This window comes from Perognathus longimembris, chromosome 21 (assembly GCF_023159225.1).
Source record: "Perognathus longimembris pacificus isolate PPM17 chromosome 21, ASM2315922v1, whole genome shotgun sequence".
NCBI lineage: Eukaryota > Metazoa > Chordata > Mammalia > Rodentia > Heteromyidae > Perognathus > Perognathus longimembris.
In genome coordinates this window covers 40865137-40883089 of record NC_063181.1, presented here as the reverse complement: position 1 = coordinate 40883089, position 17953 = coordinate 40865137, and the positions used below count along the sequence as shown (strand labels likewise).

At 36.0% G+C, this 17953-nt stretch overlaps 1 protein-coding gene across 1 annotated transcript in view; it reads left to right on the top strand.

Moving 5' to 3' along the window:
* Tnks (tankyrase) overlaps window positions 1-17953 on the top strand; it is a 153311-nt gene that overhangs the window by 29299 nt on the left and 106059 nt on the right. The window contains exon 3 of the mRNA XM_048330906.1: window positions 8787-8882. Within this exon, the coding sequence (XP_048186863.1) occupies window positions 8787-8882 (96 nt within the window). The remainder of the gene's footprint in view (window positions 1-8786; window positions 8883-17953) is intronic.

The following is a 17953-nucleotide window of genomic DNA, read 5'->3' as shown; positions in this document are numbered from 1 at the left end:
ATCATAAGTTGTTTTTTTTGTAATTTATTTATTTATTAAACACAAATTTTTTGACAAGGTGTTGTGCAAAAAGGGTACAGTTACATAGTAGGGCAGTGTGTACATTTCTTGTGATATCTTACACCCTGTTTTTCTTTCCCTTCCCTAGGTCTGGTAGACATATATACAATAAACAGTATACCAAGAACATATACAGTAGCCACGTGGCCTATGCCCAAGGAAATTCGCCTAGGGCTTTAAATGTAATGTCGATATTAGACAATATGTCGACAGTAGTCTTGTATGAACGTACATACATAGCTTTTGAGCTATTGTATTCCACTGAGAGGTCAATGTTTGACCTTTATATGTTGAGTAGTTGTTTGGTTTTAGTTACATAATGTTGGGCCGCTGCCCCAATCCTGTGGGAAATACCATTGTTTTTGGTTTCACAGACCTGGTCTGTACTGTCTCTCCGTCACCCCTTCTTAACAGTCATATATCAGGGAGATCATGCCCCTTTGTTTTCTGAGTTCTAGGCTTGTCTTGCTCCATTTTTCTGAATAATTAGTTTATCCTATTTTATGCTATATTGGGCTTCTGAAACCTGTAGATTGTAGTCTTCTGTTAATAGTTCCAGGAAAATATTGTGCAGTATTTCTTGAAATACGTTTCTTCTTGTTTTTGCTTTTCTTCTAAGACCTCACAGCTCACAGTATGTTAGACTTCATTTCATCCTGTCACTGTAATTGTTTTTCTTTTTTGCGGTGGGTGGTATCTGAATTTCTTTCTTTTTTTTTAAAATTTCTTTATTGTTAGTGTGAAGTACAGAGGGGTTACAGTTTTATACATAAGTCAGTGAGTACATTTCTTATCCAACTTGTTACCTCCTCCCTCATTTTTCCCCTCCTCCCCCTTCCCCTCCCCCTCCCCATTTCCCTCTCTCCCCCATGAGTTCTACAGTTGGTTTACACCATATAGTTTTGTAAGTATTGCTACTGCATTGGTTTGTCTTTTATTCTGTGTCTCTCGATTTTGGTATTCCTTTTCACCTTCCCTAGTTCCAATACACGTATATACAATATCCAGGGTGCCAAGATCAGTTGCAGTGATATCAGGGGTAAAACCATGGGAAAGAAATACAGGGAAAAAGGGGGCACGATTTCACATGGCATGTTGAAAATAATAACAACAATGATGGATCACTTGTTTCCATAACTTGAAGTTCATTTCGCTTAGCATCATCTTATGTGTTCATATGGGCATAGCTGTTGAGCTATTGTGATCTAATTGTTTTTCTTTTCCCTGCTGCATTTGTAAAATACCTATAGATTTATTCTTTATTTGAATAATTTCCCCTTCTGCTGATTCTAGTCTATGGCTCAACCAAAGTATGAACTTTATTGAGCTACATCATAAAAGCAACTTTATAATAGAGTTTGTAGTACTAAAATAAAATGAATCCATTTTAAGTACACAGTTTTGATAACTATATATATCTCTGAAACCAGTACCACAATAAAATATTAGAACATTTTCACCACTCCAAAAAGTTGTCTGCTATCTACTTGCAGTTAATATCCTCTCTATTCTAACACCTTCAGTGGTACCTGATTGGTTTTCTAAGATTAATTTCTTATCTTAATGTGTGCCTTGACATTTGATTTCTTTTGCTCAGCATATTTTGGAGATTTTATCTCTGTTGGCATCAAGTTTTTTTTCCCTTTTATTATTGAGAGTATTCTGTTGTATGAAAATGTCTCAATTTGCTTTTCCCTTGTTGATAGATATTCAGATTGTTTCTAATTTTAGGCTAGTGTAAATAAACCTGAACACTGGTGTGCAAATGGTTTTATGTTTTTCTAAACTCAGGGTCTCACATTTGCTAGAGAGACGTCTGCTCCTGGCACCATACTCCCGGCTCCCTGTGCTCAGTGAGCCTATGGACCTGGTGGGGTTCAGGTCTTTGGATCTTTTTTTTTTTCCATTTGTTTGTTTTGGTGTAAAATCCCCACTACAAGGTATATGTGTTGGGTCATATGGTAGTGTATCTTTAGCTTTTTGGTAAAGCACTATTTACTAGTGGTTTATTTTAAGGTTCAGGGCTTTTTTCTCCTAATATGTCCCAAAGTCATGAGGATTATTTTTCTATTTTTCCTACACATTTTATTGTTTTAGCCACATTTAAGTTCGTGGTCCCACTCAAATTACTTTGTATGATGAGGGTAAAAGTTATTTGATGTATTTGTTCTTTTCTATATAGATTATCAATTCCATCGTAGTTTATTGAAAAATCATTTGATTTTCTAATATATCATTTACATATCTAATTTATTTAGTATATCTAATATATCATTTTCTAATATATCATTATATATTTTATTTTATTTCAGAGACATCTTCTCCATATATGTGTGTGTGTGTATATATATTTGCTTTGGTTTGGTTTTAAGCTTTGTCACATTTTGGAAAGTCTAGGGGTTTTTCCCATGTTTCTTTAACATCAGGAAACCTAGTCCACATACTTACTATCTCCTCTGCATACTTGCTTTTAGTTTTTCTTAGTACATGTCTACACATATGCTTATTTAAGGTCAGAAATTCCGAAATGTTTCGTCTTGTTGCAATCTGAAGAATCACTAAGCTTTCTGAAAGAGAACAGTAGTTTATATGGGTCATATATACTGCATTAAAATAAAAACCTAAGACTTAATTTGTTTTGCAAATAACAAATCCACTATATGTTAACATGCACAACGTTTTCTGACAAGACATTACTTTCTGAAATGAAAATAATTGCAAGAGTGGAGTATTTTTTATTTATGCAAGTTGCTTTAATATTTGAGTTACCTATAGTTTGATATCTGCTACTGGTTACAGTGTTTTGACAGAATTCTTTAGTTGAGATGTATGAAGAATATTCAAATTTACAGATGGAAAGCAAAGAATATGTTAACAGTCTTCTTATGTAATTGTGAATATTCTTTGATACTTCATACTTGATAGTATTAGTTGTGGAATCTGAAATCATATCAGAAACATTTTCATCTGTCTGAATGAATTTCCACGTTTACATTCATTCTGATGACATTTGTATGAAACTAAAAAATGTAATATTTGATACAGTATAATAAAATATGTCTTGGAGATCGATTCTTGTGGATGTTTCTGCTCAGCCTATTCTGGACCTATAATCCTACCAGTCTTAGAATCCTACATAGCTTGGGATGACACGTGCATGCCGCTGTTACCAGCCGTGAATTGAGACGGGATCTCATAAACATCGCCACACTTCCGTTCTCAAACTCTGATCTAGACTTAGACCTCCTGTCTCAGTCTCCAAACAAGAATTTTTAAGATTTGAACAGAATTTGTTATGAAACCATCAGAGGTACAATGCTTTTCAATGTGCACGACAACCATTGGGTTGAGATGTACCAATACAATAGCATATTCTGAACATATTTACCCTCTGGATTCCTTTTGCTCTTCATTTTCTGCTGGTAGTTCTTGAACTGACTCCTTAGCTCTTAGACAGGTTTAGGGAAATTACATCTTTTCTTCTGTTTGAAATCTAGGTAAGATCATTTGCTATAATCTAAGAGAGGTCCAAATAATCCCATCTGCCATTATTGAAAACAGAAAACTTGTTTCAATTCTTTTTAAAACAAGTAAGCCTACTTATATATAAAATAGTACTGGTTACTTGAATTTTCATACTTACTATTAGTGGTAAATAAACTTTTGATTAATAAAATACATTCGTTTGCTACTACTATGCCCAAAGAAGTAAAGTATATCTTAAATTAAAAAAATGAATTTTTAAAAGTTTTGTTTCTTGAAGCCTGTGTGTGTCAGAGTACTGTAAACTGAAGGTTGCTAGCTAAAAATTCAGCCCTTTGGTTTTGCTTAAAAAACATTTGTTTCCTTTAAAAATGTAAACTTTTTCCTTTATGTGAATGAATTTTTCTTTCCTTTCTTTATTTTATTATTATTATTATTTTTTTTTTTGCCAGCCCCGGGCCTTGAACTCAGGGCTCTTGAGCACTGTCCCTTGCTTCTTTTTGCTGAAGACTAGCACTCTGCCACTTGAGCCACAGCGCTACTTCTGGCCATTTTCTAGATATGGTGCTGAGGAATTGAACCCAGGGCTTCATGTATAGGAGGCAAGCACTCTTGCCACTAGGCCATATTCCCAACCCGTGAATGAATTTTTGAAACGCAATCTTGTGTGAATATCTGTACTCAAAGAATAAGATACTTTCAAATACTTGGAAAACATTTAACATAAACATAATTTTAAATTGAGTGTCATCATCATGAGTAATTTTAGACTCTTAATGTATTTCTAAATTCAAGCGAACAGAATTTTTAATACTTTTAATAGTGTGATTCTTGCCACTTAAAGTAAAAACAGCTAAAACACTTTTTGATGTGTATACTAAAAGGTTTGCTATAATTTTTGCTTGAAAAATTCATTGTTTCTGTTTCTTCTTTTCTGTCTTCTTAAATCAGTTAATCGTACCTGTAGCTAAGTGTAGTTTATCATAATGGTACTTTGTATTTGTCTCAGAACTTGACATATTGAGGCTTTGCATAAATGTAGAAATATTTGCAAGTCTTAAAATGATGCAAATGTTTAATTGTTCTGAGGAACATAATGAAACATGGCTTTTAGTTATATATTTTTTTAATTTAGCTTATAGTAGCTGAATGCCTGTTCCAAGAAATGGGAAAGTACTTGTCCTTGTTGCAAGGGCCCATTTGAAGATGATGGTTTTGAATACCTTATCTTAGCCTTGTTTTAACTATCCATTGCTTGCTTGCTGCTTGGTGTTTTTTTTTCCCCCACCCCTCTTTCTGCAGAATAAAATAGAGTTGGGATGTATCAGCAGAACAAGATGTTGGGATTTGGGATATGATAGTCTCATTTGGTTAAAGAGTAGTATACGAGAATTTGGAATGGCCATAATACTCTTCAGTTTATGTGTTGGATGTTATTCAGACTTTGCTTTTCTTGTTTTCCTTTTCAACCATACATTGTATTTTATACGTATTTTTGCAAGCTTTGCTTGTGGCAGTTTACTGTTGTAGAAGTTATTTTATATACGTATGCTGTCAATATTGACTATGCAAGATAAAGTTCTAATGATTTTGAATAGTCACTTTTTATTATTCTCGTTGGTAGCTCAGAAGTTTGAAAGTAAATTTTAAAGCAACAGAATTTTAGATGGCACCATTTCAAGTACACTTTGGCAGGCCTGAAAGCTGTCATTGTTGTCGTCTTTGCTTGTGTATATGCCATTCTTCCATGTTAGAAAATAGTTGCACACAAATCCCCCAAGAACAGTATGTACCAGACAGTTTTCAGAGATTATGTTCTCAAGTTTTGGGTTTATTGTCTTTTGCTAAAATACTAGGAAAAAATGTTTGAAGCTTTAAAAAAAAAAAGCACAATGCCTCTGGTCTTGGGTGGTAACTATAAAAGAATGTTCCTCTTCAGTGGATGCGCCTGCGTCTTCAGGTTCAGTGACAGAGACACCTGTGACCTCCAAAGCTCAGCAGACATCCATTCCAGGAAAACAGTGGCTCCTTTTAAAGGTGCCCCAAACAAAATACACATGCTACTTACATAGTACTGGCACATTTCTAGTACAAAACAGGAAGGTCAGAACAGGTATAACACTGATTACAACGAAAAGAATTGAGGTTTTAGTTCACTTTACAAGGAGCAGTCAGACTTCCAATAAGTAACTGCTTATTAAGACCTGCAAATAAAAGCTCTCATTATAGCGTTGTCAAATTCCATTAAAGTAAAAATATTGATTTACCTCTTGTTTAAGCAGGTTCTGATGTTCAAAAAGTAGGAAATGAACTCCACTTTTCATGGTGGCTCTTTCTTTGGGCTTCCTACCCTCTGTGACCACTAAGTAAAGCCAGAGATAGTTAACAGTGCTTATTTGATACTTGAGTTTGCTTTATGATAAAGATGATTTACAAACCAAATCTTCACATTGAGATTTATTCTTCCTGGAATAAAAAGCCCTATTCATTATGATAAAACTCTTTTCATTATTATAAAAGAATATTTTACTTAACCCTTGAATTGGTTTATAACTGTCTGGAAGGTAATTATGTTCATTGCTTACATCTGATAATTAACTAGTACACATAAAGTATCCCTTCTCTTTATCTGCAGGAACTGCATCTAAGTTGAAACGTCAGGGAATAGTGAACTTTATATATACTTTACTCCAGATAAATATATACCTCCTGTGATAAAGTTTAATTTATAACTTAGACACAGCAGAGATTAGCAACAATAACAATTGCTAAAATGGCATAGTGATCACAGTTATTTTGATAATTACATTTGTGATGCCATAACAAGCATGGGTTTCTTTTTTATATATAGTTTTAAAGAGAGAAGGCTGTTTTTTCCTTTCCTTGTGTTAAAAACTTGGGTGTTTTCACATAAAGAAAATACTTTATGGCTTCTTTTTGGTATACTTGAATTCCAGCATCACCACTCTTGTGTTCTAGGGACATTATTAAGAAAAGGGTTGTTTGAATACAGCACTGTACTGCTTGTACACTGTAAGGCTACAAAGTTAATCTAATAACCAGACGACTGCTCAGTGACTCATGGTGGTTAGGGTAGACTGTGGACACACTGGACAAAGAAATGACTCACCTCCTACACTGATGGAGCAGGACAGCATGAAATTTCATCACCTACCCAGAACATTACACGGGGGAATTGAAATTTAGAAATGGTTTCTTTTCTTTTCTCCTCTCTCTTTTCTTTTTTCTTACCTTTTCTCTTTCTCCTTTCCTCCCTTGTTCCTTTCTTTCTTTGTTCATTTTCTTTTTCTTTCTTTTTGAGAGGGGCAGTACTAGAGTTTGAATGCAGGTCTACCACTTAAGCCATGTACCTAACCTAGGATTGTTTCTTGTAAGGAATTTTCCATATACTAATTTTGCCTAACAATTGACCATGATACAGCATCTATAGAAAATGGAGTTGCAGATAGAGGGGGTACTGTAAGAAGTCTATGCAAGATCTTACTGCATTGTTTCAAACCATGAATAATTTTAAGATCCCAAGTCTGAAAGCACCCAAGCTTCATGCTTGGCTAGTAGTATCTTAATTCTGTGCATGTTTTTAATTCTTTTCATCGTTACTGTAAAGGTGATGTACAGAGGGGTTACAGTCACATAAGTCAGGTAAAGAGTCTGTCAATGTCACTCCTTCCCTTGTTGTCTCCCAGTTAATTCAGTGTATGGGGTTTTTTGTTTTTTGGGTTTTTTTTTGCTAGTCCTGGGCCTTAAACTCAGGGCCTGAGCACTGTCCCTGGCTTCTTCTTGCTCAAGGCTAGCACTCTGCCACTTGAGCCACAGCGCCACTTCCGGCCGTTTTCTATATATGTGGTGCTGGGGAATCGAACCCAGGGCTTCATGTATATGAGGCAAGCATTCTTGCCACCAGACCATATTCCCAGCCCTCAGTGTACGTTTTATCCACCCTAATAAGGCCATTGATTTGACTTACCCACTACTTTATAAATAATGTCATGATCATCTAGCAAATATTCCAAAAGAATGCAAATACCTTAGTATGGACCTCTTAATGAAAATTGGGAATGTCAGTGATATGGCTTCAAACCTTTAATTGAACTATATATATTTCAACATACAAGTTGGTATCTGTGATCTGAAATGCTTCATTTAGATCAGGAGTCTTTCAGGTTTCAGGTATTTGGGGCTTGAGAATTATTTGCATATATGTGAGGAGATATTTTGAGGTTGAGATTTGGGCTAAACATGACATTCGTTTCGTATATGACTTACACACTTAATCTCTAAGTGACTTCATACAGTATTCTCAGTGCATCAGTATTTTGTTTGTGACCAGTCACACGAAATCAGTGTGCTATTTTCCACTTGTTTTGTCGTGTAGGTAATTTAAGAGCTTGATATTTTGCACTGACTGATTTCAGATTTTTGGCTGTTGATACTTTCTTCCATCATGCCAGAGGTGGCCTAGAATGTTTGGAATTAATAAAATACGATATCTGATTTTTACTTCGTCATTGGGTCTTCTCTAAGAGCCTCTAAATCTAAGTGTCCTTGTTGTAGCTATTTCCTAAATGACTACCTTTCTTGGTATAAATGATACTGTAATGCTTTTATGCTTCTGAAGATTTTTACTGGAAAGATGATTGTAGTAGACAGGTTCCATTGCAACATGACTGCAGAGAACTACAGTTGCAAGCATTGCTGTCTGTTAAACTTCTTGGAAACGGGCCAGTATGTTCTGGTGGGTTTCATCTGGAAGCGGCGAGCCACTAAAAGGCTTGCACAGTATTACAAGTATACAGAGGAGAGGAAGCAATTGGAAATTCAGCAGTAAAGCAGCAGCAGCCACCGTGGTAGTAAAGACAGGGGAGGCTCACAGTTAACATAGTTCCCAGCGTGAGACAGTGAGCACATCGCTTCCCCCTACTGCTGCCCAGCGGAGGCAAACCCAAACTGTGCATCGGACGATTCTTCTACTTTCATGTTTATGATGTCAAGTCATGTGATAACACTGTACCATAAGTTGCCAACTTCACTTTCCTCTGGAGAAGATCCTTTGCTGCACTGCTTTTATCCCCCCTTCCTCTTTCTTTCTCTCTTTTTTTTTTCTTGAAAGAGAAAAAATTGTGCAATGTATGTTTATGCCTACACTATGCCGAGGCGACACTTAGCAGTAAATAATCTCTGTCTCCCCGAGGTAAGATACTGTTTCTGCTTTCCCTGCACAGTGCTACTGCAGCACGGAGCTGATCCGAACATTCGGAACACGGATGGGAAATCCGCCCTGGACCTGGCAGATCCCTCCGCAAAAGCTGTCCTGACAGGTAAGAACACAGCTACCACATCGTTGTGCTGTGAAACGACTAGCTTGTTTTTTTAAACTAAAACCTTCATGCACTTGAATTGTTTTTCCACTATTGGAACTGAAAGAAAACATAATTACTACTTGATTATTGATCACCTATCTGTCTTATTAATTGTGCTGTCATAAATACAGGCAAAAAGATTGCTATACCACTTAGAATTAGAGCAATAAATCATAGTATGTGTGTTCACTCCTGCTTGCTCTTTCTTGTGGTTTCAGTTGCAGCATTGCTATGCCATCTACTCTCAGTTGTTTCTTTTAAGACCTTCACTGTTGGGCAGGCAAGGACATTTGTATCACTATAAAAGTAGTTTTGATCAGAAAGACAACCTGCTGCCTTACTACCTAGATCGATAGTTCAGTAAAATGTGCAGCGTATTCCCCCTTGCCATCCTGTTTACATTTTTGCCGTGTATTTTCACTTTTTACTGTGGCAGGCAGATTATTTTTAACTGGGGCAATATATTCTCTTTCTTTCTTTTTTTTACTTAAGACAATGCAGATTTGGGGCTTAAGTATAGTTTCATTAACACAGATTCTAAGAGCCAGCAAAGGGTAGCTTTTGAATAGAAAATACTTCTGGAAATAACAGAGACAATAATGCTATACCCGATAGGTTCTTGAGCAACTGTTTTCATTGATCTTCATTCTCAGAATGCTGCATTGGATCTATTTTTGTTTTTATTCTTAGCATTTTAGTCCGGCTGCCTTTGCCCTCTTTTACTTAACTGACCTTTGTATTCAGAGCCTTTTTGTCACTGCAGAGCTAACTGTATTGTTTTAGGAGTAAATGACTTTTAACTACCTTTTACATTTGCCCTGTTTGAAGAAAATGAGTCTTCTGTTTGTTCTCATTTAAGTTTTAGAATCCATGCTCTGTATTTTTAACAATGATTTTGAGGTGATTGGGAGATGTTTTTATACTGAAAGCTCTTAAAATATATGAAATTTTGCTTAATTATTCTGCATAGAAGCACAACTTCCCACTGTGCTAAAATTAATATAATCACAGCTAAGTCAATTAATCTCAACTAATGTAGGTTGGATGATTGAGTTGCTGAATCAAGATAACATGCCTCCGAAGTATAAAGCTATTTAAGTCAGTATAGATACAGAAGATTTAAATGTAAATAATGAAATGAAAATACATAGTCTTAGACCTTATTTAGCTTCTTCAGTTTCTTCTTTTAACAAAATAATAAGTAACAATAGCAGATTTTAGAATAGTCTCTGATCAAAGAAATATTGTTTGTAGAAACAGAGGTGCAGTCTATTATTTTGCTGAGCAAGACTGTCTGTCTGTGTCCTCCCTCTGACCTTTCCCTCCTCTCCAGCTCTCAATGCCTGTCAGTTCGTTGCTCCACTCATTTGATGCATCATTGCTTTTAGATCTACGTTTACTTTTGGAAGAGACAAAGCTGAAGTATAAGTTGTTAAGAATAAGCAGCTATCCCCAAATTTGAGATGAATTGTGGGGAGGACGGATTGGGAATGAGATTGGAAGACTAAAGATTCTTAGAGAACAGATATTCTACTTATTAAACATGCTTTGAAATCCATCCAACTTAGTAGTTTGTTTAGATATGAAGATAGTAAATTCTTTTTGGTTATACAACTGATTTTATTGTTTTTAAAAATGTCCTTTTTTTACATGGTAAACAACTCTTCAGATATGACTTAAAAGCTAGACAAAGTCTAGTAATCGTTTTGCTGGAAATATAAATTAGTTCTACTTCTACATTCGTGTTATATAATACAGTAAAATAACCCTTAGGTAAAAGTATTCCAAAATGTTCTTCTGCCCTTACAGGTTTTTTACTAAGCAATTCTTTCAAGTAGAATTACAGTTGAAGTTAATATTTCCAAAGCTAAATTTTAAGCTTTAGTATTGATTTTTAAAAAGTGACGTGGGTTTGGGATGTAGCTCTGTGGTGTAGCTTTTACCTAACACGTACAAGGTGCATGTTCAATCTCCAACACCACAAACTAAATTAAAAATAAATACAATATTTTTGCAAGCTATGTTTTGGAGTTATTACACTTATTTCATGTGATTGTTATTATGCCAGATACAATTGCAGTACCATTACTTGACAGTGAATTTTTTATCTTGAATTTTTGTTTTCTCTTTAGGAATATACTTGCTGAAAATCTCTTTCCAATGTCCCATCGTTTATGTAGTACTGTCTGATGGCCAAAACTTCCTTAAAGGAAATTAACAAAGTGAAAATATCTTTTATAGAATGTTTAAAAATATATGCTTGAATGGCACTCTATTTTATGTAAAGAACTCATGGGTTTCACAAGGCTGTGAAACAAGGATATGCCCTTAGTTTCACAGTTAAAGAACCCTACTAAATAGCCATTTGCTTTGGATTTAGTGCACTTAGGCACTTAAAAAGAGAGTAGTAATTGGAGAGACTGATTATACCCTGTTGAATTATACTCCATTGGATAAAGTTCAAAGCTAGTGCTCCACCATATGAGCCACAGTTCCACTTCTGCATCTTTGGAGATGAAAGGCTCACAGATTGAACTGCCTGGGCTGGCTTCAAACTGTGATGCCCAGAACTCAGCCTCTTGAGTAACCAGGGTCATAGGCATAATAAGCCCACCAATGCCGGGGGTGTTTATTTATGGATTTTTTAAAAAGCAAGGATATAAAAAAATCTGAAACAGCCCATTTAAGTTATTGAAGAGGATGTTGGTATGTTATGAATATGGAGCTTAAAAGTAGCAAATTATTTTGTTTATTTATTTTATTTACTGACAGTCCTGGGGCTTGAACTCAGAGCCTGGGCACTGTCCCTGAGCCTCTGTGTACTCAAGGCTAGCACTCTACCACTTGAGCCACAGTGCCACTTCTGGCCTTTTCTGTTTATGTGCACTGAGGAGTCAAACCCAGAGCTTCATGCATGCTAGGCAAGCACTATACCACTAAGCCACATTCCCAGCCCTAAATTATTTTAAGTAGTTTTTGTGGTTATGTTCAGAAGCTGGGGGGGAGACTAGGAAAAATGCAAAAAAAAAAATCGTAAGTCTCCTACCTAGAAATAACATTGCAATGTGTTTCATGACTTTTTACCTGAGTGAACATGCCTTCACACTCTTGATTTTCTCGAATCAAATCATTAAATTTAATCAAATTCTTTAATTAGTATAGTGCATAGTACCTACAAAATATAGGTATTTATACTTAATTTGGTACTCTCAGAAAGCATTGTGTTTGGGCTGGGAATATGGCCTAGTGGCAAGAGTGCTTGCCTTGCATACATGAAGCCCTGGGTTCGATTCCCCAGCACCACATATACAGAAAACGGCCAGAAGTGGCGCTGTGGCTCAAGTGGCAGAGTGCTGGCCTTGAGCAAGGAGAAGCCAGGGACGGTGCTCAGGCCCTGAGTTCAAGGCCCAGGACTGGCAAAAAAAAAAGAAAGCATTGTGTTCTGCAACTTAAATTTGTGATGACTTCATAGTTCCATTCTGTGGATGTGCTTTGAGTCAATACCCCAATACCTAGCATTTAGGTGTGTTGCTGTCATTTTATTGGCTCCACTGCAATTGTCAGTCTTGGCACACAAACATGATGGACATGTCTGTTCTTGACTTTGAAGAACCACTCTTCAGGTAAAATTAGTAGACAAAGGGACTTCTCCTTGAAGATAGCTAGGATAAGTATTTGCTTGCACATCCTCCCCTGCTTTCTACCGTTTTACAGAATGCCAGAAGCCGTAATCTGTCAAGACTTAAATGATCTGGACTCTGCTTACCTAGGTTTGCCTGAAGTTTTACTCACATCAAAATCATTTTCTGTTCACAACCCCGTATTGGTCATTTGGTCTGCCATGTTTTGAGATTTCCATCCACCCATTTCTCATCACCATCACGGCTTTAGCTCTGGTCCATGCCTTCACCTCCTTCCTTTCATGCATCTCTCCGAACCTCATTCACTTCTCTTCATGTGTAGCTGGAGTGGTTCTCCGAAATCATAAATTAGCCCCGTGTTCAGAAAAATCTTTACCATCTTCCCAGTGTCTTCAGTGAAACCCCCAATTCTAGAGCTGTGTCCTATCGTGGTCTGGCTTCTGTGGTGCGCGCCTCTCTTCCCTGTTGATTTGTATGTTCAGCTGTGTGTGGGTTAGCACGTGCTGTTAGAACGTGAATACTGCTCCAGAGCATCTTCCTGACAACAGTCTCATTAGCTAACTTGGTTTACTTGGTGACCTTATTGATACCTGAAATCACCTTTTGTTTGTATTTATTTTGCTCCAATAGAATGAAAGATAGACAAGAGTTTGGACTTTGGTTTGTGTTGAGAAGAATACATGAATGATTAGATAAATAGATCTAAGTCATCTGCCATTGGTAACATGAGAACAGTGTGTTTTCCAGGTTCTACCATACTCGTTAATTCCTTGTTTATTGTTTGCTATCAAGTTATGCCTTGTAATATCTTAACATATTTTCTACATCCTAAAAATTGAGACTGCTTACAGTCTTAAACCATACATGAATTTTAAAAATGTTTTATTGGAAAGATAAGGTAACATGTAGGTATTTAATTTATTCTCTTTAAGTAGTTGTACTAAGGAATCTTCATTTAACAAAGCAATGTATGAATATGCATCTTGATCAATATTGCCCTTTTCAACATTCTTGCCCTTCCCTCCCAACCTACCTCTTCCTTTACTTTTCATAACTTTGTAATATATACATTGAATTCCTGATTGTATTTGGACTTCTTGGTTGGCACTTCTAACATTACCCTTCTGAAAAGAACAAACTACAGTTTTCACATCAGACTTGTAGATGTCAGACCAGAGCCTGATCTTCACTCTTGGTTGTTGGTATTGTTAATGTTTTGCACTTGGTTACAACATAGTGTAGACGGGGTGTCATATTGAAAGCAGATTCCTCATGCTGAATTTCATTTCTACCGGATTTCATTTCTACCGGTTAAGGAGATGTCCACTTGTGAAGCAGGTATTCCATAAAGAAAACAAATGAGATACATGTTCTTACTTTTTTCAAGAAAAGCTTAAAAAAGATTAATACGACTATCAACCAGGGTTTTATCAGAGGAAAATTACTGAATTAAAAAGATAATCCTGATTAAAAAAATTCCTTTGATATTATAATAGAGGAAGTTGAAACTTGTTGAAATAGAACTGATCACTCATTTTCAAATTATGTTGGAAATATTAATCTTTTAATTTTAAAAAATATTCCTAGTATATTAACATTTGCTATTTAAAGTGACTAAAAACTTAAAATGTTAAAATATAAAAATAAAGGAATATAAGCAGTTACCTTTACTAAAAGGCCATATCTGACATTAGAAATTTTGTTCCACTGAACAGAGCAAAAGCTTATATAAAAGCTAATTGATTTCTCTTTAGCACCTATTTGTTAGTAATTTGCACAACTTTTCTGTGTGTATTATTTGCAGCAAGCAAGCTAAGCATTATGTTTGACATTTTTATGTAAAATACAACCTCCTGAATGCTCCTTGAGCCCAGCACTTATTCTGTGGGCACTGACTCCTCCCATGAAGCTCCTCTGAGCTTCCCATGTTGCTTCCCATCCTACTCATCTTCACACACTAAATAGACAGTCTTAGGAGAATTATTGAGACATACTCAGTTTGGTTACAGGATCTGTAGACCTGATTTTTTTAACCTATTTATTCATTTGGAAGGATGTGGTCTAGCCTAAGTAAAAATAAAATCAGACTGGTTTGTAAACTCAGAGCTAACTCATTAATATGTGATGACATTTGTTAAAATAATACCTCTCTTTTAGCTAAAGTTTCTTCCTGTAAGCAAAAAGAAAGGACAGTTTAAAACATAACTTGGAGCAGGGTGCCAGTAGCTCACACCTGTAATCCTAGCTACTCCTGAAGGAGTACAGTTCTACGCCACAGAAGTTCTCAAGACTTCACCTTTAATTACCAGCAGATGCTAGACTGCTAGAGGGTGACTCCAGTGGTACACGCCTAGAAAGCTTTAGGTCTTGGGTTCAGGCTCAATACTGCTAATGAATGGATGAAGTGAAAAGAGCAAGAAGTAAGTCTATCTAACAATACCTACAAGAATCATCATTGTATAATCTTAATAGAGTGAGGTAAGTAGAATATATTGATCATAAAAGTTTATAAGTTGTTTTAAGCTTCCACTCTAGTTAGCTTGATCAATAGTAATCTGATACTGGAAAAAATATTTTAAATCTATAAAGAAATATAAAAACATGAAATATAAATAATTTTGAAACACATTGTAAATGTTTTGAACTATCTATAGGTAAAAAGGAATGCAAATAATATAAATAGGCCTTATATGAGGTACAGTTCATTTTATATATATATATATATACACACACACACACACACAAATAACTTTTAAATTTCCGGGCTGGGAATATGGCATAGTGGTAGAGTGCTTGCCTTGCATACATGAAGCCCTGAGTTCAATTCCCCAGCACCACATATATAAAAAACGGCCAGAAGTGGCGCTGTGGCTCAAGTGGCAGAGTGCTAGCCTTGAGCAAAAAGAAGCCAGAGACAGTGCTCAGGCCCTGAGTCCAAGCCCAGGACTGGCCAAAAAAAACAACCCTTAAATTTCCACTTACTTTTCTGCTTAGATGACCCCATCACCCTAGTACTTTATATCCTTCTCAAAGCCTTTAGTGTTATTAGACATATCAGTCTCAGATCATTAAAATCAGCTAGGATTCATGCCTACAAGCTCTGCACTCAAGAAGAGGCAAGTTGATTGCTAGTTTGAGGTTAGCCTGGGCTTTGTAGTGAGTCATCCTGAGCTATACGAGAAGACCCTGTTTTCAGAAACCAAGAACTGGACATAGTTCAGTGGCAGAATGCTGCCTGGCATTTGCTGTACCACTGGGTATCATCCCCAGCATGACTACAAACTAAAACAACAAAAATCACATGAAAAATGCCAGATTGGGCAGGGCGCTAGTAACTCAGGCCTGTAATCTTAGCTACGAGCTGAGGCACATAGCATCTCCATTGCACTCCAGCCCAAGCAAAAAAGTTTGTGAGATCTCATCCCAACAGGAAAAGCGGAGCATGGTAGTACCTAAGACTGACACCTAGCTGTAGCAGGGGATGGAAGTGTGAGGTTTGTGGTACAAGCCAACCCAGGCAATGATTGTGATACCCTGTCTCAAAACTAATTAGAAAAAAGGCTGGAGACATGGCTCAAGTATAGAGCACCTGCTTTAGCAACATGAAGCCTGGAATTCAAAGCCCTCAGTGCTTCTCCCTCCTTTTAACAAGTCCTATGGGATGTCTAATAACCTGTTAGGAGATACACCCGGAGAGCAGCTGTCCTTCTTCCAGTCAGCGGCAGCAACCACGTGGCATTTTCCTTGGAATCTGGATTAGAGCTTCCACTGCAACCAAATTGCTGCTGTTTTAATGGTTCCTAAAACTTTTTATATAATAAAAGTTTTGTTGCTATATTTACATTCTTGAAAGAGTATCTAATGTTAGAATTTACTTCGATTTTGAAATTTTGATCAAACTTTTTAACCTTATTGCAGATTTGCATGTAGTTGTGAGAAATAATAAGAGGCTCCTTGTAGCCTTCAGCAGTTTACTCTTATATTAATGTCTTGTAAAACTAGCATATGGTCATGACTAGAATGCCAGTACGGATGCAGTCAGGGTACAGAACATTCCTATTCTAGGAGACAGTGTCCTGTAGTTTCTCCCTTCTTGCAGTGTGTTGATCTAGTTTTGTTCATTAAGGTGTCACTGGCCTTGTAGGATAGGTTAGGAAGTAGTCCCTTGCTTTTATTTTCCTTAAAGAAATTATGTGATTTGAGTATTATTTTATCACTAAATTTCTGTTCGAACTTACTACAAACCTTTGGGGGCTGGTGTTCTTTTCCTTGTCTTCCTCCTTTTTCTCCTCCTCCTCCTCTTCTCCATTACTTAATAGATATAAGACTAGTCAGATAATAAAACTCTTTGTATGAGCTTTGGTAGTAATGTGTCATTAAAAGGATTGGATAATTTTATCTGAATTCTTAAATTGTGTACAGATTTGTTTGTATTTCTTTTATTAGGCATTTGATATCTATAGGGTCTGTACTAATCTTTCCTGTTTCATGCAAGATATTACTAATTTGTGTCACTATCATTGATTTTTAAAGGACCAATTATTGATTTTTAAAATGCTTTCTTAATTCAGTCTTCTGTTATTTTTTAGATTTCCTCTAACAAATGGGTCATTTTGAAATATGTTGTTTAGATTCTTAGTATTTTGAGATTTATCAGTTACTTTGCTTTGTAGTGAATTCTGTTGTTCTTGCACAACACTGATTTTTAATCACTGATTTTTAATCTAATTTAGAGTATGTTTTATAGGTATGTGAGAAGAATGGTTCTTGAGGTTGTTAGATGGAGTGTTCTAGAAGTTTTGTTGTATCCTGTTGGTTGGTGTTATTGAGTTTTTCCTTATCCTTGCTGATATTTTTGCCCAGTTCTTCAATCAGTAGTGAATGAAGGGTAAGAAACGAGATTTCTAACTATAAATGGTGGTGTTATTGAGTTCTTACTTATCCTTGCTGATTTTCTGTCTAGTTCTTCAATCAGTAGTGAGTGAAGAGTAGGAAATGAGTTTTCTAACTATAATTATAGATTTGTCTTTTTTTCCTTTAGGTGTTACTAGTTGTTGCTTCATATATTTTGAAGCTTTGTTGTCTGGAACATATGTGTTAAGGATTATTTCATCTTTTTGGTGATTGAGCCCTTTTTCTTTACGTAAAACTTTGTCTCTGATAATTTTCACAAAATTCTATTTTACCTTATGTTGACATAGACTCCTGGGTTGTTTTTTTCTCCCCTGTGATGGTTTCATGATATATATGTGTCTACCCACTTACTTTCAACCTGCCAATATTACTATATTGGAACTGGGTGGGGTTTATTTACACAGAATATAATTGCACAATAATTTTTTCATCCACATTGCCAATTTCTGCTTCTAATTTGATATATTTAGACCC